This window comes from Toxotes jaculatrix, chromosome 19 (assembly GCF_017976425.1).
Source record: "Toxotes jaculatrix isolate fToxJac2 chromosome 19, fToxJac2.pri, whole genome shotgun sequence".
Lineage (NCBI taxonomy): Eukaryota > Metazoa > Chordata > Actinopteri > Toxotidae > Toxotes > Toxotes jaculatrix.
Window position 1 is genome coordinate 10280299 of NC_054412.1, and position 23324 is coordinate 10303622.

Genomic DNA, 23324 nt, shown 5'->3' on the forward strand with positions numbered 1-23324 from the left:
TGATTATTTATGGTGGAGCTATTGAAATCTGGACACAGTCCATTAAAAGCATTTTAAGGGAGCATGCAACTCATTTTATGGTTTTATTACTGTCATACTGCACGCCATAATATACATCTTCTCCACTTTCCTCCTATTTACCACCAAACTCAGCTACTGCAAGATCGAAATTTCAAGCAAAAGAGGGGTTTATGAGTTATTCGCTTTCATTATCTTTTATTTTATACTTACATAAAGATTTTTTTTTTGGAGCTTCACTGACAGGGAGAGGATATTTTGTGTGTATACGTGTGTGTGTGTGTGTGTGTGTGTGTGTCAGAGCACCAAAGACGAACAGCACACCTGCGCAAGTCTCTCAATTCAATTAGCAGCAGTAGCTCATGCAAATGCAATCAATACTGTGGACACAACGGCCCACACACGCACACGCACACACACACACACGCACACACACACACACACACTCACTCAGGAGGGCAGAAAAAGGGGCTGAACAGCAACAGACTATCAAATTACTGAAAATCCCTGTCAGCCTTGATTTTCAGTGTTCGTGTTAGTGGTCACACCTGCACACCAAGGTGAACAATAAGTCACATCTGTGACATAAACCACAGACACACACACTGTCACACTAATTCAGATGAATTTAATTAATCCACTGACAGCGGCCCTTCAGGGCATGTAACCACTGCAACACGAGGTCGGCTTCCAGTTACTGTTGCCTGGATGTCAGTTACGTGCTTGTGACTGGGATGTCACCAGTTTAAATCACTGAACCAGTAAGGAAAAAGCTCTCTTTGCTTTCTCCCTTAGTCAGCAGCAAAGTGCCCTTGGGGCAAAAAATTAACACAAAAAGCTCAGGTAGGCAACTTTTCAGGCTATTATAGAAAGTCAAAACTCTCAAGTAAAATTAATGACACACAAAAAGCAAATTTTACTCTTTTTTGTGTGTGTGTGCTCCTGAGCAGGGCACTTTATCCCTGCAAGGCCACCAGGGAAAGGCAGTGGGCAGGACAGCTTCTTGGATGATGCTAGAAACCAAAAGAGCAGTCTTCCAGAATGTGTAACCATAATTAACCATAATGTATAACTAAATATCTTAATACTGAGCTGCAACCCGTTTTGCACAATCTACATCTAAACTGTGAGGAACGTTGGAGCAACTTTAATATTATGTTCATCCATTGTTTTGTGAAGCATCTGAGGTGGTGAACACCATCAGCACCCCCTCCCCTCTCTCTCTCTCTCTCTACAGCAGAAGCGCACACTGTCCACAGCAGAGCAGTGGGAGTGCGCAGCGCATCCAACGTGTCACACTGGTGAAGTAGCTCCTCTGACCCGCACAGTCCAAACCTCTGCGTTCTTCCATAAAGCACCCAGCACCGCGCGCAATGTCTCCAAACACCTGGACGGATTTCGTGGAAGCCATTTGTTCCACTTATTCCTTTTACGCTCAGTCTTAGCGCCTCTTTTGGTGGGAACAAGATGTCCTGGATGTATTTTCTCCGGAGACTGTAAAGTGGAGGGAAGCGCAGATCGCTGAGACCATGTGGAGAGCGGCCACGTCCCTTGGTGGGAGCACCGGAGGCAAAACGCGACTCTAATGGGAAACCATTATTAGCGCTTTCCTGGAGAAAACGATCCTTCGATGAGGAAACAAAGGGGGAAGAGATGGTAGAGAAGTAAGTGCGTAAATAAGAAGTTGAAATTCAACACTAGAGTGATGAAAAGAGAACACACAGTCTGCACGACTTGTATAAACCTGCGCTTCTTGTTATTTTAATAGTGAGTTTGTTGCTATTAGTGAATTTTGGTATCCTTCCTGTATCTTGATTCGTCCGTTCGTGACACTTTTACTGTGACTTTTATTATAACTGTGCGATGCAGTAGATATATTTGAATGTATGTGATCGATTTTCATTGAGAAAACCCTCCATTTAAAACAACACAAACAACCATAAATGCTCACCACAATTATGCAATTCTACAAATATTATAGTAGCAAAACCCATAATAAAGAATGTATGGATTATGGGGTTAATTTCACATGGTTTCAGCTTATTATTGAGTGAACGTTCCTCTTAATAAGTTGTTTACTGTAAAATACTGGCTTTCCTGATCTCATGGGGTGATTATGTAATTGCATCTACTTTAGCAAGCTGTTTGGCAAACGGGATTGTGACAAGTGTTTAATTTTTCATGAGCTTCCATTCAGTCGTTTATTTTGCGGGACCCTAAAGCAACAAAAAACAAAAACCACAACAGCAGCTGTAGTTCCATTCCTGCAGGACCACATATGTGCAGTGCGCTCCAGTGTTGGACCGTTACGCACATATTAGAGTTATGTTTAGGTTGGAGTTATCTATTACATGTCTTTATTTTTATTACACTGAGCATACATCTGAATGCTGTGTTATAGCGGAGCCTGAATCCTGGTAGAATTTTTTTCATTATTAGATCAAGCTCAGACGAGGAAGCCAAGAGATGAAAACACATGTATTGAAGTCCTGATATTGATTACCGGTGCTATGGATCTTTTCCACAGAGCGCATTGAACGCTCTGTAAACGTACAAGTGCCCATGTCTGCTGCAAATCATTAAAGGCTGTGGAGTGGCGCTGTTCCACTGGTTTTGTTATGGGAAGAAATAAAAGCACCACTAGAGAAACTGGCTGCACAGTAACGACACAGAAGCGGGTACATTAAGTTCCCAAGTATTTATGAAGTGCATGAATGAAAAACCTGCTGTTCAATTATATTCTTAAAGGGGAGGGAATAATAAAGGCTGTTGTAAAGTTCAGGGATGGATCTTTCCTGGATGAGTTTCATATCAATGACACACTGACAGTAGTAATTGTATAGTAGTAGCTTTTAATAATTAAGTTTAAAGCAAACTTCAGTGGTTATTAAACTTTCTACACGTGGTTATTGCCTAACAGTATAATTAATTATTCCCTTATGGATTAATCAATTAAAATTTTTAATGTTTATTTTTAAGTTTTGAGCTGCTGGTTGGACACACTATCATTCAATAGATCAGTTAATTTCTTGATCAAGAAAATAATAAAAGGAATAAACAAGGAAAATTATCGTTAGTTGCAACCCTAATCTTAAATTGTATGAACCTTACATGGTACATGGTGTAGCCTTTTTATGTCTGTGGTTATACCAACAATAGCATACATAGATAGACTGTGATGCCTTAGGTTGCTGTTATTTAAAATGTATTGAATGTCCTAATCTGGCAAGATAATACTGATTAGGCCCAGCGTGAGTCTCTTGTAATGGAAAGAAATTGATCCACATTAATCAGTTCCATCCTCCCAGTGGCCGCACCTGACCTTCTTGACCCGAAGTCTGCCGCCCACAACTCCAAACCTCGCCTGTCCTTCTCGGCCAAACCGGTGGTGCTGAACGCCCCAGAGGATGAGTGTGACACCCGGACCACTGTCATGAGGTGGAAAACTGTGTCAGCCATCTTCTTCCTGGTGGTGCTTTACCTAATCATTGGGGCGACGGTGTTCAGAGCGCTGGAGCAGCCTCATGAAAGTTTCCAGAAACTGGCCATTCTTGAAGAAAAACTGGAATTCTTGGCCATGCACGCCTGCGTAAACTCCTCTGAGCTGGAGGATCTGGTGAGGGTAGGTGAAAGCATCAATGTCATATAAATAATTCAAATCTTTTCTCTTCTGCAGGACCTGGTGTGGACTGACAAAATGTGCCATAACATTCCACAGTTAGTGTGCAGATTCTTGATGAATTGGGTTTTAATATGGTATTTTACACTGAAAGAAAAAATATTGTTTAGACAGCTTTACATTAACTCTGAGCCTTGTGGACACAATGACTGTGAGTAAACGCTGCCAGAGCTTTAACCTGAGGATATTTTTTTCAGCCAGTCGAACAACCAAAGAACTAGTTTGCTTATACACATTTATTTTGTGGCACCTGGGGCTGTTTGAAATAAAAAAAACTTACATATTCCCCTGGTTTTGCATCTTACATCCCACTGAATTATGAGGCATTGAAAGGAGAATTTGAACACAAGATACAGCTGTCCATGTCCTGTGTCCAAGTTTTTTTTTAAAGCATGACCAGGATCATTGTTGGTTTGTCGTATAACTTGAAGGACTTGTTTTTTCCAAAGCTTCCTGCATACTTACATTTCATTCCACAAATATACAAAATAATACAGCCTAAGGTTCTTAACGAAATATTATAGGAAACCACCAAAGGAAACCTGAGGTGCAGGTCTTATTTTCTTAAACATATTTAAACAGCTTTAATTTTAATTTAATGTGGACAAAAGATAAAGAAACCACCTCCTTGGGCTTGGGCTTCTGTGCCTGTGTGTTGCTGGCCCCTTTTGTAATCCATCCATGATGGAAACAAACTGAAAAATCTCAAACTGAATTTAAAGGAACATGTATGCAGACTAAATTACATTCGTTCATTTTCACTTGCAAAAATGTCTCAAAAAATTTAAATACACAGTGAATATCCATACTGTGTGAACGGTCTACTAATAAGACATTCAGTGATTTCATGACTCTTCCTATGTGGATTAGTGGATCTCACCATCAACCAAACTTGTCAGGGCTGATGAAAAGCATTTCCTCTTGGGGAATCTAGCAGGCATATTGGACTTGTGGATGATGATTACTCCTCTAATGTGCCAGAGCTGAAAGGTCTTTAAATCCCAGTGGAAACTGATTTGTCTATCTCTGCTAATTTTGGCCCTATAGCTCAACCATTCCGTCATAGCACCAGAGGTGCCTCCAAACTCCAAAACATCCTCCAAGCTCAGTGTTAAATAGAAGTACTATAAGAAATTCAATAAATAATAAGAAATATAAGAAATAATAAATAATAATTCAGTGAAATGTATAGTTCATTTAGGTTCTGACCATATTAAAACTGACTCAGGCTAACAAGGATTTATTACTGAATAAAGTTCAGATCCCACTTATGTAAATGAGACTGTTTTTGATTAAGAGCAGCTGATAACAGATGGCAGTTATCTGGCTTTGAGATGCAGAGTTAATGGTCAAAGATGGTGATGATGCTTTCTGTCCTGAGATCATTATCTATCAGACTGACTGTTAGATAGATAATGATCTCTTGCCAGAGATGACTTAATAAACATGGATCCCTCCCCTCATTCCCTACTAGTAAAGAAAGACAACAGCAAACAATACTTTTGGTATGTGGTGTTATTCAGCATCACTCTCTTCATTTTTGTTACTATTGTCACAATTTCTCTTTGTTTTTTGTTACCCATGGCAGCCCATTAGTTGGCCTAGCGAAGTCACCATAATTGTTACCATTTCGCTGGTGGTTCAAACATTTGACCTGGCAGAGATTAATTAGGTTGGAGGCAGCAGAAATAATGATAGCAGGAAACAGTAGCAGCTGCTGATTCTTCAATTAAGAAAGAACAGTGCTCTTTGTTTACTGCACCACAGCGTAGCTCAAGGGATGGAAATGTCTTTCTACCACTTTGGTCCCAGTTGACATATTTCACAAACTATTGGATGGATAGAGATGTGCAGAAAGTCTTATGACCTTATTGATCTGCTGAGGTCAAAGGTTTCATTTATCCAGGGGAAATATCTCAGCATCTACAAGGTCACTAGATATTGATACAAGCTCAGCGTCAGTTGCACTATGTGTTTAGTCCTAATTAAATGTTAGCATGCCAACATGCTAAATTAAGATGGTAAACGTTACGTTACATGTAAATGTTACACTTGTATGTTCCCATTGTCATGTGTGCCAGAGTAGAGTCTCACAGAGCCAACAGCATGACCAAGGGGTGTTTTAATAAGAGTATCACCTGCTGTGAAACTGATGGGCAAAATATGCCCCGCAGTAGGAGCTTAAGGACGCTGATTACCTTTGCCTACAAGCACATCTTCTGTAGTGTATGACCTCTATTATAATAATCCAGCTCCCTCAGTCTCAGCCAAAACTTAATGGCAAACTGTCCTCTGTCCTCAAAAATATCTTTGAGCTAGTTGAACATTTGTTTCCGGGCAAAGTATGACTCCTTTTGTCACTGACTTTACTGCTGAATCAGTTTGTGCTCATAACACTTTACAAAAACTCAGAAACTCACAAAAAAAAAAAAAAAAACAACTGCAAAATTAAAAGAATTAATTACTGGCTCAACAGTTTAAGCTTGGGAAAACTGGGCAATTAGCCTGTGGGAGGCACATAAGAGCATTTTAATGTTTTCTTAATGCTGTTAGGCTAATTGTGAGCCAGTTTTAAACAAAACCTTCTTAGTGATTTTAGCAGACAACAATCCGACCAAACGGCTCTGTCGATCATGGATCAGTCAGCAGCTCCATGAGTTCAGCAGCCTTTCAAGCAACTACTTCTCCTCTGATGATTTATTAATACACAGCTTCAACACAGGTGTCCCCCTCTCACTTTTACTTAATTATGTATACAAACACACACACGCACATCGACCTTTGTAGGCTCCCACTGATCAAACGCCAGTTAGCAGAGGATTGAGGAGAGATGTGCTCTCAAAGGGAGTAATTAAAAAAGTGTGTGATGTCAAAAAGCTCAGACGATTCAATCTCTCCTGGCGGTTTGGCTCAGCTTGGAGACAGCCAGCGTGGTCTTCACATTATCCTGTCTTATCATTCCCCCAGCCATAGTTAGTTTGCATACAACTGAGTGCCAAAACAGTGAATTAATATGGCTGCTTTGGCTGGGAAACAAAGAAGCTCACTGATCCAAGCCTGTGATTGTGTGGTTTGCTAAATGATCTGTAGAGGCACAGTGGATGCAGGGGTTCAGAATTTTATCTTTGAACCCTCTCCTTAATTCTATTTGGAAATAATTCGGCATAGAACAGGTTGAAGGTAGCAGCAGGAACAGGGTGAACTCAAGCACAGGCACATGGGCTACCTAGTGCAGTGAAGAAACATTAAAAGAAAAAAGAAAATTGGGCTTTCTGACAGATGGGTGGACAAGCACAGACAACAGGCTGCTACAGACATAGGCACACAATCTGACCAGAAGCTGGTTGAACTGGCTGCCTCAAGTACTGACTGGGATAATGAGGAAACTGGGAACAGGTGTGGGAGCTCAGGTGATTGAGAATAGGAGGCAGGTGATCAGGTGGATCTGGCAGTCAGGTGACTGGGATAGGGTGGAAAGTCTGAGGACATCTGGTGGGTGGATGGAGAATGGGAGGAGATGGAGGCCAAAATAAACAGGCCAGTGAAAGGAACACTAAGAAGAGAGATGATAGGATGGTGGTAGGAGCCCGGAGATGAGATGTCACTAAATTGTTTTTGTCTTTTGGGTGTCTCATTCTGAATAGACTTTTTCTTTGGTTTGCTTTCTTTGCCCTCTTACCAAAACAAGCTCTAAACACAGTCTCAGTATCTTACTGTAGCCTATTGCCTTTAAAAGTTGACATGGTGAACAGTTGCCTATTTACACATTCTCAGACACAGAGCAATATGTGTGTCCACCTGATGAAAGTCCAATACACTTCCTTTAGGCTCTATTTTGGTCTCTACCAACTCTCCGCAGACTTGGGTGATAATTCTCTGTGAGATCCTCATTTCAGCGGCACTACATATAGGGCACACTGATACTAGTTCTTGTATTGGCCTTGCAAATTGTGAGGTATGTATGAACATTTCTAGGATACTAAGTAGTTGAGAAAACATCCGGTTTTTGTGTGTTATCTCTGCCTTTGTGTTTATCAGCTTCTGTGGATAAGTGACACACAGCTCCTTGTAAACCTCGGATTACAGCGTTACAACATTCAACATCATCTCTCCACCTTCTGACCTGTCATGTCACGTTAACTCTGTGTTGTTACATCAGCGCCTGTTCCCTCAATTATCCATTATTCATCCATTTCATCCCTCACACACTCGATCTTTACTGCCTTATCACAGTGAAGTCGTAGGTTAATGAAAGCTCTCTCAGTTTCACTAAGGATGACGGACTGTAGCAGACAAAACCCTGACATTGCAGTGACCCTAAACTGTGTATGTGTGTATGAGTGTGTGGGTGGGTGTGGGTGGGTGCATGTGCATATGCGGACTCAGAAAAAGCTGACAGTGCTAGTTCAGGAAAACTGTGGGCAGTGTTATATGCTGCACTTCATTATTATATTATTACTATTCTGTTCCTGATGGTTTATTGATAATGAATACGAATAATGGAGATCATCAAAAGGAGCTACATCCCCACTGGTAGGAGTTATTTATTAAGGTGCACCACACATGAATTATATCATTTTTATTGTTTTCCAGTGGAAAAAAATCCCACATATACATAGGGGAATAAAAGCTTTAGTCCAGTAAAGTATTGTTCTCCAATTTATTAACATCAGCTCTGTAGCAGTGCATGCTGCTCCCCTGAGGTCCCCAAGCTTTTCTCTTTCATTTGTCTCAGTAATGGCTATGCTTTGAGGACCCACTCGGACCAAGAAACCTTTCGTCTTACTGCAGTGAACTACACTGTGATAGCCACAGTGGGGTTTAAAATAAAATTAAAAAAAAAACCCCTGGTGAGATCGGACTAATCCAGCATTCACAGGAAGTGGAATTTATATAATGCATTTTTAAATTGTAAACCCTTTAAACACATGAAGAAATCCAGAGCTTAACAGATCTGCCTTGACAAGTTACAGTTAATATGCTATGATTTGACAACTGCTGTTCAGGGGCAGGAGTTGTATAGAACAGTCAGATTAGTCAGGAGATCAACATTAGCAGTATGAGATCAGAAAATCTGTATTAGATGTACAAACACACTCTATCCCTTGCATGGATGCACATCTTCCAGTGTGTGGCTCTCAGCCTCATAGCTCCTTATGTCTATGTTTAGGTGACAGTGGGTGTGAAAAGCATTGCAGTGGTATGTTTTCCAGCTGGTGGCTTCTCTCCTCTGCTCTCCTGTCATGAGAGTGCAGCCCTGAGTGGGAAAACATGTTGCTGTTCTGATTTCCCGTGCAGCCAGCTGGTGTCAAAAGGGCCTGTCACACTCAAAGCTGCAAAGCTGAGGCGGGTAGACTCGTGTCACACCTAGTGCTCTCCCACGTACTCTCACTCACAGTCAGCCAATCATCTGGGCGAGACTAATCACCATCACACAGATCCAGCAAATATCACATCATAGCCACAGTCAGAGTCCTCTTCTGGGGCCAGAAAAAGAGTAGGTCTCTGGTTTTTCATGCTACCAAAACATAGTCTGATAGATCAGCTCTGCTGGGATACTGTCAACGTGAAGCTGCCTCAGGCAAACTCATAGTGTCACATAATCACAGATCTACAGGTAAAGCAATCAGGTGTAGAAAACGCTGCTCAGGCGGGATGTACAAGTGATGTCTCTGTTTGTTTCCTTGGTGTAAAACACATATTTCTTGCTTTTACTATCAAGGCCAAACTGTAAAGCTCACCACTGGTGTGAACAGAACAGAACAGAATGAAAGAGAAATTACCTGTAGATTTAATAACATGTTTCAAGCTCTATAGATCACAGCAGTGTGAGTTCCCAGGTAGCGAGTGTGGCTAAACTGACCATGTTCACTGACTATGCTTCTATTAGTTCATGGGCTTAAGCAAGGATCTTTAAAGGACCAGTCTGTAGGAATTAGGAGGACCTAGTGGCAGAAATAGAATATAAAAATTCATAATGATGTTTGTATAATAACCTGAAACCAAGAACCATTGTATTTTTGGTAGCTTAGAATGAGCCCTTTACAAAGGAAGCAGATCATCTTCCTTGGTGGAGGCCACCACCATGTTTCTACAGTAGCCAAGAAAGGGCAAACTAAACCCCAGCTCTAGAACGGATGTGTTTTTACATTACTTGAAGGCCACAAAATCTTACACACTGGTCCTTTAAGATTTTGAGTTTGTGAAATGAATGTGGATTTAAAGGGTTTGTCTAAACAGATAAAATATGCAGATGTAAAAGCTTTGTAAATAAATGTTAGTTATATTTATAATTCCTGAACATTTTTCCAGAACTGCCAAATCTTAATGGTCTCCATAAGGCTATAACCATGACGGCCTTTGCTCTTTTGTGAAGAGTATGGGTATGTAAAATGTCTTTTGCATTTCACAAAGGTGACAGATGCTCCTCATTGTTTCTCACAGCTTTTAATTGGTTTTGGCTGGATGTTTGTCTTGGCTGTCAATTACTCCCCCAGAAACTTGATGCACACCACTAATTTTCTTATGTTCCTCATCCCACCTTCTACCACACTCCCTCTGAGAGACAAAACGAGTGTGTGCTAACTTATTTTTCTTTTCTTTTTCTTTTTTTACTTTCCGCTCCAGCAAGTGGTTTCAGCAGTCCGAGCAGGTGTGAACCCATCAGGAAATTCATCCCATCAGACAAGCCTCTGGGACCTCAGTTCCTCTTTTTTCTTTGCTGGAACAGTTATCACCACCATCGGTAAGAGGAGTAATTTATTTCTCTTGAGCAGCTCAGCTCTCATCCGTATCTCTTCGTAGGCTTCTCTGACAATACTTTGAAGTTGTATTCAGTGCTTGCACACAAAAATGTAAGGACATTTATTTTTTTAAAGTGTTGAACTGTAGGAAAGTGTCTCATAAGCACAGTTCATTTGTCATTGTTCTGAATGCACAAAGCCAGCAGGGGCACAGCGCAATTTTGATGACCATTTTGGCATGAAATAGGACTTGCATAGCAAAATTAAACTTGCAAACCATCAGCTTCTTTTCCAGATTGTGCTTCATTGCACCAAGATTGCGCTTGGACTAAAGTCACCAACATTACAAAAAGTAGTAACATTACAAAAAGAAGTTTGTGCTTTCCTTTACACTTGGTCCCACATGAACAATAACACAGCCTGTTACATATCTCAGCAACGAAGTACACCAGCGTTCAAGTAACTGACACAACTTGGAACCAAAGGTGTAAAGACTAGGTAATTTAATACCTATTTGCCTGTTACCTATTTGCCTGTTACCTGTTTGTTTGAACACCTTGTCAAGCTATTGCCCCAGCCTCGGAACACTAAAATCAAGCACAAAGTGTGTGCCTCCGTGGTGTGTTGTCAAGTTTCACAGCATTAATTAAGTCTGTCACCAATAAAATAATAATAAAAACGATAGGAATGATGTCTGAGTGCATGTACTAGCTTTCTGTGCGTATAGTTAATGCTGTATTGGCTTTTTTGTGTTTCAGAGATGTGGCAGCACTTCGATGTGTTTTTCTCGAAAACTTTTTCTCTAACTGAACAAGAACTGGTGCTTGAAGAGCTTAAAAGGATCTGACACTATATAAGAGGAGGAGGGTTTTTAAGGCCCCGTGCTCATTTGCTCTTAGTTACTGTACTGTATAATCAAGGAGCTCTCATCTGTCTGAGCCTGTAGCGCGCTCACACAGCCTGAGACTCTAAAACACTTCCTTTCCCCTCCATAATCTTTTTTACACCATTGCTCTCTCTGTCACCTCCAGCTGTAAAAGCTTACTAATCAGGAAAAAGGAAGAGCTCACACACATAGACACACACATGCAGTCTGACAGCTCATCTGGGTCTTCCAATCGGACCTTGACAGATCGGTGCGTCTGCTCAGTGGGCTGTAGGGCTCTATTTCACATCTCTAGCATCCTGTCAGAGATCACCCTTCAGTCAGAAAATGCAGTATCTTGCTTTGTAAAATATATAAGTTTTTCTCCCTGGTTAGTGTGCTTGTTTTTCAGATTCTCAGCTCTCACTGCTTGCTAAGTGAAACCGTACTCCAGCAAACTTCTCCAGATTTTTAGATTTTGGCGCACTGCACCAACCTTGAGCTTGTACCTCAGCTCACCAAAAAATGTACACGCATACACACACACAGCCAGTCTTATCTGGCTCGTCCAAGCAAACCTTGACACATCAGATTGTCAGTTTGGTGGGCTTTTGGGTTCCACATCACTGGGATCCTGTCAGATCTCGTTCCCCAGTCATAAAATGTTCCAGCGCTGCAGTAACTGGATTTGTCCCTCTTTTCTGTGTGTGCTTTTGCATCAGATTAAAGCAATCCTGTGTGGGCAGAGTGTAAAAGCTGCACTGTGGGTTTTCCCTTCACTCACGAAGGAGGGAGTATGTTGACTTTCTGTTTTTCTCTCCGGTGCGGCAGTGATTAACAGAAACTGAGCTTGCGCTTTAAGCAAGGCAGGTTTACTGATATTTGACTTGAAGTTGCAGTGGTGTTTTCTCATGAAATGGGCGACAGGTTGTTTGCTGAAACAGAGAAAAAGGCCTCACTTTTGCTTATGGTACACAGATTGGCTTTGTTTGCTTTTGTGGAAAACTGCACACAAATGGAAAAAAAAAACCTTTTGTACATAACCAAGAGCCTGAGCTTTGTTTTTTCTCCCAGATATTTTGATGATAGACACTTTGATGCTTGCTAACATAAACAGCATATAATTGCTGTTCTGTCTGTTGGCAATCATAATTTTGCCTGATTGGCACAAATGTTCTGTGGATATTCCTGCTATGCAAAGAAATCACATTTCAGAGAAGTGATTCCCAAAGCCTTTGTTGTTGTTTGTCAGTGTCCAGCCTATTAAGAGATAAAATAAAGTCCAGAGAGGAAAACATTTCTGCAGGCATGTCAGGCATCACAGCTTGCTTATATGCTCCTGGCTTTACTTGATTCAGCTAGAGGTGGCTGAGCAAAAACTCACATCCACAGACTGATTTGTTCATGCTGAAACCTTTAATTGGATATGCAATACAGAGGCAAAGCATCTTCCCCCGACTTATTTTCATCTATATACTTTATCCAGCTCTATCTGTTGCCTCTCCTACCTCCTTCCTCCCCTCTCCTGGGAGTAAAAGAGGTGCATTGATGATTGATCTCCCAGCATTTCTCCCGATTCCTTAGTCTCAGCAACTGTTAGACTCCAGCTGAAATTCACATTCTTCATAGTGTGTGGATCAAAACAGATCTTGAATGTTGCACTGAATGGGTTTTATTTGAAAATTTCCTGCAAAGTCCAGCACCATGTCTTTTTATTTTACACTTTACCTTTGAATCTGAATGTTAAATCCATTCAGGGCAACATCCAAATGTGTACAGTTGTAGTGGTAACAATGAGACAGTGTTACCGCTATTTGCTTACTTAAAACTCACCACGACAGGGTCTCATTGCTAATGAAACCAAAAAAAAAAACAACAACCACTCTATGTTTTTAACAGAAGCTAATGAAGTCACTCAGTTCAATGATGAGCCACTATTTTCCTCTTCAAGCTTCACTTAATGAGTTTAGAAGGAAGTCATTAAGCTTTCGTTGTTCCTTCAGGAAGCAGCACAAACCATGACACATTACTGCATGTGATCGTCACATAACTGGGTGTGACCCTATTCAGTAATGAAATGAATGAGGTGAGGTTTTTTTTTGTTTGTTTGTTTGTCTTAGCTCATCATAAATTGGAAATCTTTTCACATTTAGTGTCACCCTACTCCAGTATCAGACTGGAAAGTCATTAGAAGGCACCCTGCAGCTCTGATCCTGAGACAGATGACTGCATTAATAAAGAAAAGTGGATGTAGTTCATTATTCAGACCCCTTATGAAACCTTAAATAATGAAACTCATGTGTTGTTGAATGTGTGGAGGCAGGTTTATATACAGTAAGGCACAGGTCTTGGAAATGGATTTCTATAAACCCCATCTGCTTTTTCCAAGATTGTTTTGGTGTTTGTTCCTTTTTTTTAAATTTTTTATTTGCTGCTTAGGACAGAGGGTGTGAATTATAAACTCCTGTCTGAGTCAGACTTCCATCTCTCACTACTGAAATTTGTGAAAGTGAAAAGTTTTTGTCTCAACCAAGTTTAGTTTAAACTTGTATCACTCCTTCAGCCAGGTTTGATGGAAATATAATGCACCCTAAAAATTCAGTAATGTATTAAATTTTTTTTTTTTAAATTGCACTTGCACTTTGCTTCTACTGCCTGTAGAAGTCATTATTCCTTTCTATGTCTTCTTTCTGTCAGGATTTGGGAACATCTCTCCTCACACAGAAGGAGGGCGGATCTTCTGTATAATCTACGCTCTGCTGGGGATTCCCCTGTTTGGATTCTTACTGGCTGGTGTTGGGGACCAGTTAGGGACGATTTTTGGAAAAGGCATCGCCAGGGTGGAGAAGATGATTGTGGTGAGATGCTTCGTTTATGTGAACTTCTTCTTGTCTGTGAATCATTAGCACCTCAGTGTATGTTTACCTGTGTGCAATGAGCTGTTCTAATTTGCTGCATTTGACAACTTAATTTTCCAGGCAGTGTCAAGCGGCTATAAAATTATATTTGCCCAAGCTGTTCCTATAAAGCTCTGCAACTGCATCTAACTCTCAGGGTCACAGCTGCAGTGTAAACAAACCTAAATGCTACAGAAGAGTCACACTCAAAAGAGCAGGGTTTGTTTGGGCTTCAGACCTCAGCAGTCAGTACTTGACTATGTAGAGAGGAATGTCAGCTGGGTCCAGGACAGCGAAATGAAATGCAGGCAGTTTGTTTCACTATAAAAACTCAGATCAGTAAATTACAGTTATTTTGGAGCCATATTTCAAAATTCAGCAAAGAAAAGTGTTTTTTTTTTTTACAGCATTTTTTTACTGAACTCATGGACTGTTGCCATCATGTTATTCTAGTACTTATGGCAATGGACTAAACCAGCAGCACACACACAAATCATTCTGAAATAATGATGGTAGGCCTAGTTACCGCATTGTAAGCCACACGGTGACTTCTGTTCATATATGAGTACATACAGTAATAATATGCACACAAACACATGTACTACTGTTCTACAAGAGCAGCTAGAAGGCACCATTATTCATGTTGGACACAGAGAGTATAAATGGACTCTGCAGGACAGTTTGGCGGTTAGTCATTATGTTTCTCCTGAAAAAGCAAAGTAATCAAACAGCTGCTCAGTGTACAAGTCACTAAGGACAATCTCTGACAGGAACAGTGACTTTCAGTGCACCAGACTAAGCATATTACATTTTCTGATTGTAAAAACTGGTATCTGCTGGTACTTTATCAGAAACACCTCTGCTGTTTATCAAATACATGATTTATCAAATGGACTGTGCAGCTAATTGACAAATTTCTCTGGAAGGTTACTAATAAGTCACAATATCAATAATAACCTTTTCCATACAGATGGATTGGTATACGGTGTGCGTCACAAAGATTAAAAAAAAAAAGACACAGAAAAGGACATACTGTAGAAGGTAAAAGTGGAAACATAAAAAAACCCTGCACATCGACCTTGAGAATAGCATTTTAAAACAAATGAGATGTAGAAATAATAAATAAATAATAAATAAATAATACATTGATTCTGGGAAAAGCAAAGAAGGAAAATATGTGTTTCCCTTTAAAAAAACAGTGATGTGTTGGGAACATAGGTATATTATAAGTTAATAGTTAATCAGTATAATACTGTGGCTGCTATGTGGTTTGAAAATGAAGACCACCTGAATTCCTGTATGTAGCACAGTATGACAGTGTGAAATATGACATCTGTGGGCATCAGTGGGTTGTCAGGGGCTCGTACATACTCATGCATGTCTTGCAAGGATGTCATTTGTTTTAATAATGAAATATGTCACAATGAGGTTGAGAAAATGAAGCTTCAAGCTTCAAAGCAACTTCACAGTTTGCATGTTGCAAATGTGATGACTCCGGCCCCAAGTCTCCATCGGTGGTTGTGGGGAGTTTATTGTCACCACACAGGAAAACATCAGATTGCAAAGAGACGCCAACATCCACATCTCAACTCTGAGTGTTATCTGGGTACACTGAGAGTCGGGTTATGTTTCACCTGGACAGTAAAAGAAGAATCATTTCATTATTGTACCCATGTTCATTTTTTAAGTGTTTTATGTACTTTTATAGCTAGAATGTCTGCAAGTGCTGAAAGTCTGCAATTTCCCTTTAAGAGTCTCAATTTTAAGCATAAAACACTAATAATGGGATCAATTCAGGAAGCTAATTGCCAAAACCAAATAAAAACTACAAACAAAAATAAAAAATACCAGACAGCAGCAGGTAAATTATGATTGTATTCCATTATTGATTCTGTGGCTGCTCTCCCTGGGGAGGAGGAGAGAGGCTGGCAGCTTGTTTGAACAATGGAAACTGATGAACTGCAGCAGCTGCTAAAGTGACTGCTGTGCAGTGAAGAAGCGGTTTGAGAAACCAGCACAGCTTCATCAGTACCTTTTGAACACATTGTTTAGTATGCTGTAAGGCCTTCTGTAGGCTTCTTAACTGTATGCCACTACTGTACTGTACTCCACCGCATTGCATAGTGCAGCAAGGACACAGACATCACAGACCTAGTGATCTGCCTGCTCTTTATGCTTCCCCTCAGAGGCACTGTGCTATGGGCTTACATAACTGGAAGGGAAAAGGGCATGAAACACAGGGAACCAGCTGAAAGCCCTCACCTCAAGTGGAAAGGCAGAAAACAGCAGTGTACGGAACACACTCTAATGTACCGGAAATGTGATGCAAAAGAGGTTACTGCAAGGCTCTACATAAAATTATCACAGTTATAGTTGACAGCACAGGCCGTAACTGTATCTGTTATTATAACTGCATGAGAAATATTTAATCAGTCATTGATATTACAGCACATGTGAGGCTTGTCAAGTCATGTGCCACCTCTCAGCAGCTCGGGTGGGCGTTCCATCTGACAGCGAAAGTTATGTCACACGAGCTTGGCAGCCTGACGTTCGAGCAAATGTATTCCTAGATGCAGGTCAAAGGAAGTGACTCATCACAATGTGAAGTGAGCGGGAAATAAATAAATAAAAGCCTGTGGGAAATCAGAGAGAGGGAAATAGGCAGCAAGTTTCAAAGTGTTAATTTCCTTCAAAATCATTTGAGAAAAGATTGTGCACAACATGAAATCACAGTTACCTAGGGACTAAACAGAAAAAAAGTCTATGGCCAATTAAATACTATTATAACAAGAAAACACTTGCTTTTTCATTGTATTGGTATATGGATGAAAGAGGTTTCTACACCAGTAATTACATTGCGAGGTAACAAAAAACCATCAACCCTAATTAAAATTCAAGCATATTGTTTGCATTCATAGCCTCTGTACTCTTGTGGAGAGTTAACATTCCCCTCTGTCTCCCACTTATTAAAAAGTTTCTACATCTGGAATGAATCTCTTCTCTTTTCTCTAACAGAAATGGAAAGTCAGCCAGACGAAGATCCGCGTCATCTCCACACTGCTCTTCATCCTGTTCGGGTGCCTCATCTTCGTGGCCCTGCCCGCCGTCATCTTCAAGCACATCGAAGGCTGGAGCACCCTCGAGTCCATCTACTTTGTCGTCATCACCCTCACCACCATCGGCTTTGGAGACTTTGTCGCCGGTGAAAAAGGTCACTTGGTTTTCTTTTGTATTTATAGGCCATCTTTCAGTTTTATGTTTGGCACCCACTTTAGAATCAGGGTTTTTATAGCTGAGTTATTCCTAGTTGAGTCGGTCTGGCTCAACAGATGTGCATCACAGTGATAAGCCTCCCAATGGCCTGCTTTAACATTCTGTGCTTCACATTATGATACATGTATTCTGACAGTTTTTCTGATGCATTTGAATCCCTGTACTATGTTTAGCGCTGCCATCTGTTAAACCAAAACTCTACACTCATTTCTGCCAAAAAAAAAAGAAAAAGAAAAAAACTTAACAGCTAACCCACCCCTTGCATTTAAAATGGATAGTTTGACATTGCGGGAAAATTATTTATTTGCTGTCTTGCTGAGAATTAGATGAGAAGATTTCATTTCATGTAATTTCAGTGGAGACTCCAAGAAGTCGCTGTGGATTACATGGATAAAACAATTAAATTAGGGTAATTAGTGAGTTTTAGAGGTGCTGACTGAGTCAGGCTTACTGTTTCCCCCTGTTTCCTGTCTTTATGCTAAGCTAAGTTAACCAGGTGATGGTGATAGTCTCATCTTTACTATACAGACATGACAGCATTGTCAATTTTCTGACAATGTCAACTGTTAACGAGAAAGGAAATACTTTTTCAAAATGTTGAACTATTCCTTTAATAATAGACCCTGTATCCTGTACCTTATCTGAATGTAGCGTATTTTTATTCCTACATTTTAATAGTGTAAAATTCTTCATTAGAGAGCATATACAATATCTATAGAATAATTTGAACTCACTAAACAAAAAAATATGTGAGAGAGAAAGCAAACGAGACAGAAAGAGAGAGACGGGGCATGATCTAAGTGTGTGTGTGTGTGTGTGTGTGTGTGTGTGTGTGTGTGTGTGTGTGTGTGTGTGTGTGTGTGTGTGTGTGTGTGTGTGTGTGTGTGTGTGTGTGTGTGTGTGTGTGTGTGTGTGTGTGTGTGTGTGTGTGTGTGTGCGCGCGTGTGAGCAGGTGGTCTTAGCTTGATGTGACTGGCTTGACAGTCAACAACAGAGAGGCAGATGGGAAAAATCACGAACACTTAGCTGCTAGATTAAATTTTCCTGAGAAGGCCTAATGATTATAGATTAGATTACTCCACCTGTGCCAACCCCGGTTACAGTAAACTAATCAGCATGGACTGTTGTTAGTTAAACTGCTGCTGTAATGCAGTGGTTATCTAACTGCACAGTGAACAGGCTGCCTGTGCTGCTTCATCCCGGGTTGATATTTTAAGTGCTCATCCAAAGGTACAGAACATGGTGGGAGATGAGGCGGCATTTTAATGTACTGACAGTAATGTTTGGATGCATGTTACAGCTGATACATAGATCCAATAAGGCTTCAGAACTTATTTTCCAAGTCAAGATTCTACTGTTTTGCTCTATAAACATTATCCTTTGTTCATTGCTATAAGACAAATGGATATACAAGAAAAAATAACAGCACCTGAATATTTTATTTCTATGTTGTGCAATTTTCTTCTTACTTTTGGTCTCAATTCATCTCCCTCTTTTTATATACTTTTACAAAATGGTCCTACCCATAAAGCCCAGGGGCAATTAATGACCATGCTACTGCAGAAAGACATGACTACCCACTAAAATGAAAAGACCGAGGCTCATTAAATGATACAAAAATGAGAGTTAAAGACCCGTTTTACTGAACTGACTTAACTGACTGCATCAGTCCTGCTTGTTTTTGTTCTTCCTCTAATAAGGAGACGTCTGACCCAGGGTGCTGTAACAGAATTTTATAGCCCACCTGCTTCGTCTTTGGTTCTGCAGGTGGGTCAGAGAGTCCAGAGTACCTGGACTACTACAAGCCAGTGGTGTGGTTCTGGATCCTGGTGGGCCTTGCATACTTTGCTGCTGTGCTCAGTATGATCGGAGACTGGTTCCGGGTCATCTCCAAGAAAACTAAGGAGGAGGTACGTGATGCTGTGCTGTGAGTTTAGTCACAGCAGAGGTGACGCAAAAGGGAGATAAGAAACCACTCTCCAGTACAGGAGGAAAAATTGAATTTCACCTTGGAGAAAAGTAATGAGGATGGTGGGAGATTGCCTGCTTGTAGCTTTATATTCATTTGCTGGAGTGTTCTTTTTTTTTTTTTTTTTTAATCAAACTCCAGCTGTCCAGAAAACCTACATTTTACCCAAAAGCCCAAAGATATTTTAGTCTAGAATCATTGTTCCCAGCCAATCTGATAAATACAGAGTTGTGTTTTTTTCATTTGACAGTGTCCAGTCTACAAGCTGGCAAGAGTTTGATTGCTACATGATTGAACTACTTGTCAAGAAATAGCCCTTGTCAGCCCCATGACTCACAAAATCTGATAAAGATAAAGACAGAGACTCTTAATGGACTCATAAAGTCCCACACATTGATAAACCAAACTTGTGCTTGGCAGTGCCAATAATGCTAAAGAAAAAAGATTAAAAAAAAAACAGCAACTTTATCCTTAAATAGCAGCCTATTAACATTAAAATGTTTCTTTTAAAATTATGATTCACAAATTAAGGGTTCAGCATGCTTGCAATGAACTTAATTACTGCTTCCCCAGTCTCTCTCCTGACATGTCAACCCACCAACAGAGCACAGTAGGAACAAAAACACAGTAATAAAAGTTTTGTGAAATTATTTTCCGGCATGCAGGGACCTTCTTAGTTGACAGGAAATTCACACTACTGAAGTAAAGTAACAAACTAAAAATTAATCAAATTAAAGGTCAAGTCAGCCCCCAAAAACCTTGAAACGAGGTCACTAGTACTAATGCAACTCCACCTCCATTAGACAACTTCATGCTACTGCTGCTTCTGCTGCTGCTTTATGATGAACCCTGTACCTCTCTTCACCAGCCTAACATCTACACAAATATAGTATTGAAGGTGGGAAGGTGTGTGTGGAGGGGGGCATCTGGAGTAAATTCACGACTGTGACCAAATTCATCTACCTTCATAGTGACAGAGTAATACCTCACAGTGTTTTCCCCCTTCATTCTTCATGCCATAAATCTGAAGTGATGAATCTCCATCCTAGCTGCGCCCTGTGGAGTAAATACCATCTCATACACGAGCTGGATTAAATATTTGGTGTTTCCAGTGGCTGCTGCTGAGTAATAAGAGTCCTCGTTCTGTTCTGGCAGGTTCATATAAAAAGGAAGAAAAGAGCCACACATCCGCAGACACACTCAGCAAAACACAGGCGCATATATCAACCACATTCTCTTCTTATTTCATTATTCTATATAACATAAAATGGTGGGTGTGGTGGGGCTATATGGCAGTCTGTGGTGGGAATCCTTTCACAAGCATAATTAGGACTACAGCTGTTGAGGCTGCGAACTCTACGGAGAATTACATTTCTGAGAGAGGCGGTTGCGGTGGAAGGTGGGGGTTGGGGGGGGTGGTGAGGACAAGCAGGCAAAGCAAGCGAGGAGGAGGAGGAGGAGGAGACAGCACGTACTCAAGTGTTTGTGCTCTAGCGCGTGTGTGTCTAATGTGCGCACACACGCTATAAATTTTAACTTAAGCACTCACAAGTCCACTTTAAACAAGCACATCTCTGGGCCCAATAAATGAATAAACAGCCTGGAGAAAGAGGCCTAATGCATTACTAAGGTAGGATAGATGTTTTCGCTCCTCTCCCCTCAGTTGTATCTCAGGGATCATGAACAAACACACTGTGCATACTGAATAGAGTATACAGTCTTGAGAAACATGGGCCATTGGGTCACACACTGCTCACACACAAAGGTAAATTCTTGTTTATTGCTTGAGGCTCCTGGTTTGGAATATAACACACCTACACCTTGGCACATCTGCTGAACATCTCTCGACAACAGTAGTTGCCAGCAACAAAGCTGAAATCACAACACAAACCTACTTCTAAAAATCACTGTTTATTTCCATCATCCTATAACTAATTACTAAATAATGACACTTTGATTTTATAGGTATAAACCAAGTAACTCTCTGCGAGAAAGCAAACAAATGTATTTCCCCAAATGCAAAGCTACTGATTTGAAGAATGATTCCTAATTAACTGTGAAGCTAAATGGCAAGAATCCAATAACTATCTATATACGTTATCACATCAGTCCCAGATGATAGATGAAAATTACCTGCAAATAATAGATGAAAGTTATAGAGTTCTTTCATGGGCATCACTAATTGGAGAGCAGCCAAGACATGGAAGATCGCTCAAGGCAAGAGCTGTTAAACAGTAGTCTGAACAGATTAATGGACACGGCATTTATGTTCACAAGACTGAACTCGATTAATTTTTGGTCAGCTGTTCACATTTAGGTTATTCAGTTCCATTAGCTTATTCTGTCTGAAATCAGTGAAGACGTTCAAAAATCGAGACGTGGCTTTCATGCATGTATGGTAGCTCATTATCTAACATTTTAAAAAGATGCAAGAAGATGGAAAAAAAAAAATACCAGCACTCGTTTCATTTCCAGGTCCTTTATTCTACATAAACATGGAAATGTTTATGTAGAATAAATGACCACAAATGGTCCTCAGCAGTTCATGACCTCAGATAAATGTGAAGGCAGACGTTAAATATCTTTTGATTGAAAATCAGCTTGTACCGCTTCTTAGTTTCATGCTACCCAGACATTTTCTGAAGCTAAACCGCACTGACTGAAGGTGTAAATGAGGCGCGCATGGACATTAGGGAGGAACAGACTTTGTGTGATCACCTGCAGGCCTCAACATTCAGTCTTCTTTCCGCAGGTCGGGGAGTTCCGGGCTCATGCAGCCGAGTGGACAGCAAACGTGTCAGCAGAGTTCAAAGAGACCCGGCGGCGGCTCAGTGTTGACATCTATGACAAGTTCCAGCGTGCTGCATCCATCAAGCGCAAGCTGTCATCCGAGCTGGGCATTAACACATCCATCAACCAGGAAATGACCCCTGGCAAGAGGACGCTGTCGGCCAACCTGTGTGAGGACAGAGAGGGTTACCCCAACTTCACTCTCTCCCTCAGTCCCGTCCCGGGGGCCCTGGCCAGGAACGGCAGCCTCTATCTAAACGGCCTCAGCCCAGACTACGCCGACCGGCGGGAGATTGCCATTATTGAAAATCTCAAATGAGGAGCAGCATGAAAATGAGATATAGGGAACTGAGTGAAACACATCTAGTACAAAACACAACACACACTTTTGTGCTTATAGACTGAGCAGCAGGGATAAGGTATCCACACGCATTCATTAAGTGGATTGTGCTCCAATCATTGATTGAAAACCTTGAGAGTGACTTAAACACAGATCAATTGTTAAGCTCCGTACTTTCATGTGCGTGTTTAATACTCAGAGACAAAAACCCATACGGTGTGATAGCTCCTTTCATTCTATGAAAGAGTCTGACTTGCTTTTATTTAGTCTGTGCCAATGTGATCGAAAGCTGTGCTAGTGATTGAGCCAAATCAGAAGCGTGCTCCCACCTGGATTTTAAAAAAAAATAGCGATTGTATCAGAGGCACGAGTTTCAACAAACTTCTCTCTGAGCAGGAAGGAAGCGAAAGCCCATATTGAGGTAGCAACACACTGGACTTCTTCTCTTAAACCCATATAAAAGCCTGTAATCACACAGAAATAAATACATTCAAACTTAGAAAGCAATAGAAGTATCTGTGCGCATCTCCTGTCGAATTTCCAAGAGGCCCCTGAAATCTGCATCAGATAAAGAGGACCCTCACTGCTAAAAATACTCGGAATGTGTTTTTTTCTTTTAGTTTACACGTATTACTGTATGAATTTATATGCCTTGCATTCGCCGGTCAGTCTGCCCTCACTTGAGAGACGAATGTTGACTTTTTTGTTCCTTCATGACTGACATTCAGCTTTTCACCCTAAGGAATAACC

The 23324-nt window shown here is 40.7% G+C and overlaps 1 protein-coding gene across 1 annotated transcript; it reads left to right on the top strand.

The window, feature by feature from the left end:
• Positions 1 to 1368: 1368 nt before the first annotated feature.
• Positions 1369 to 22959, top strand: LOC121200054 (potassium channel subfamily K member 2-like). The gene is made up of 7 exons (XM_041065104.1): positions 1369 to 1682; positions 3327 to 3640; positions 10325 to 10442; positions 14003 to 14163; positions 17218 to 17413; positions 19243 to 19385; positions 22197 to 22959. Coding segments are annotated over exons 1-7 (1290 nt in total). The 5' UTR covers positions 1369 to 1681; the 3' UTR covers positions 22554 to 22959.
• The last annotated feature ends 365 nt before the right edge of the window (positions 22960 to 23324 follow it).

Bases quoted from the DNA above. Each gene is read 5' to 3' on its own strand.
- LOC121200054 (XM_041065104.1), top strand. The intron at 3,641-10,324 runs GTAGGTGAAAGC...TTTCCGCTCCAG, and splicing joins AGCTGGAGGATCTGGTGAGG to CAAGTGGTTTCAGCAGTCCG. The intron at 14,164-17,217 runs GTGAGATGCTTC...TTTCTCTAACAG, and splicing joins GGGTGGAGAAGATGATTGTG to AAATGGAAAGTCAGCCAGAC.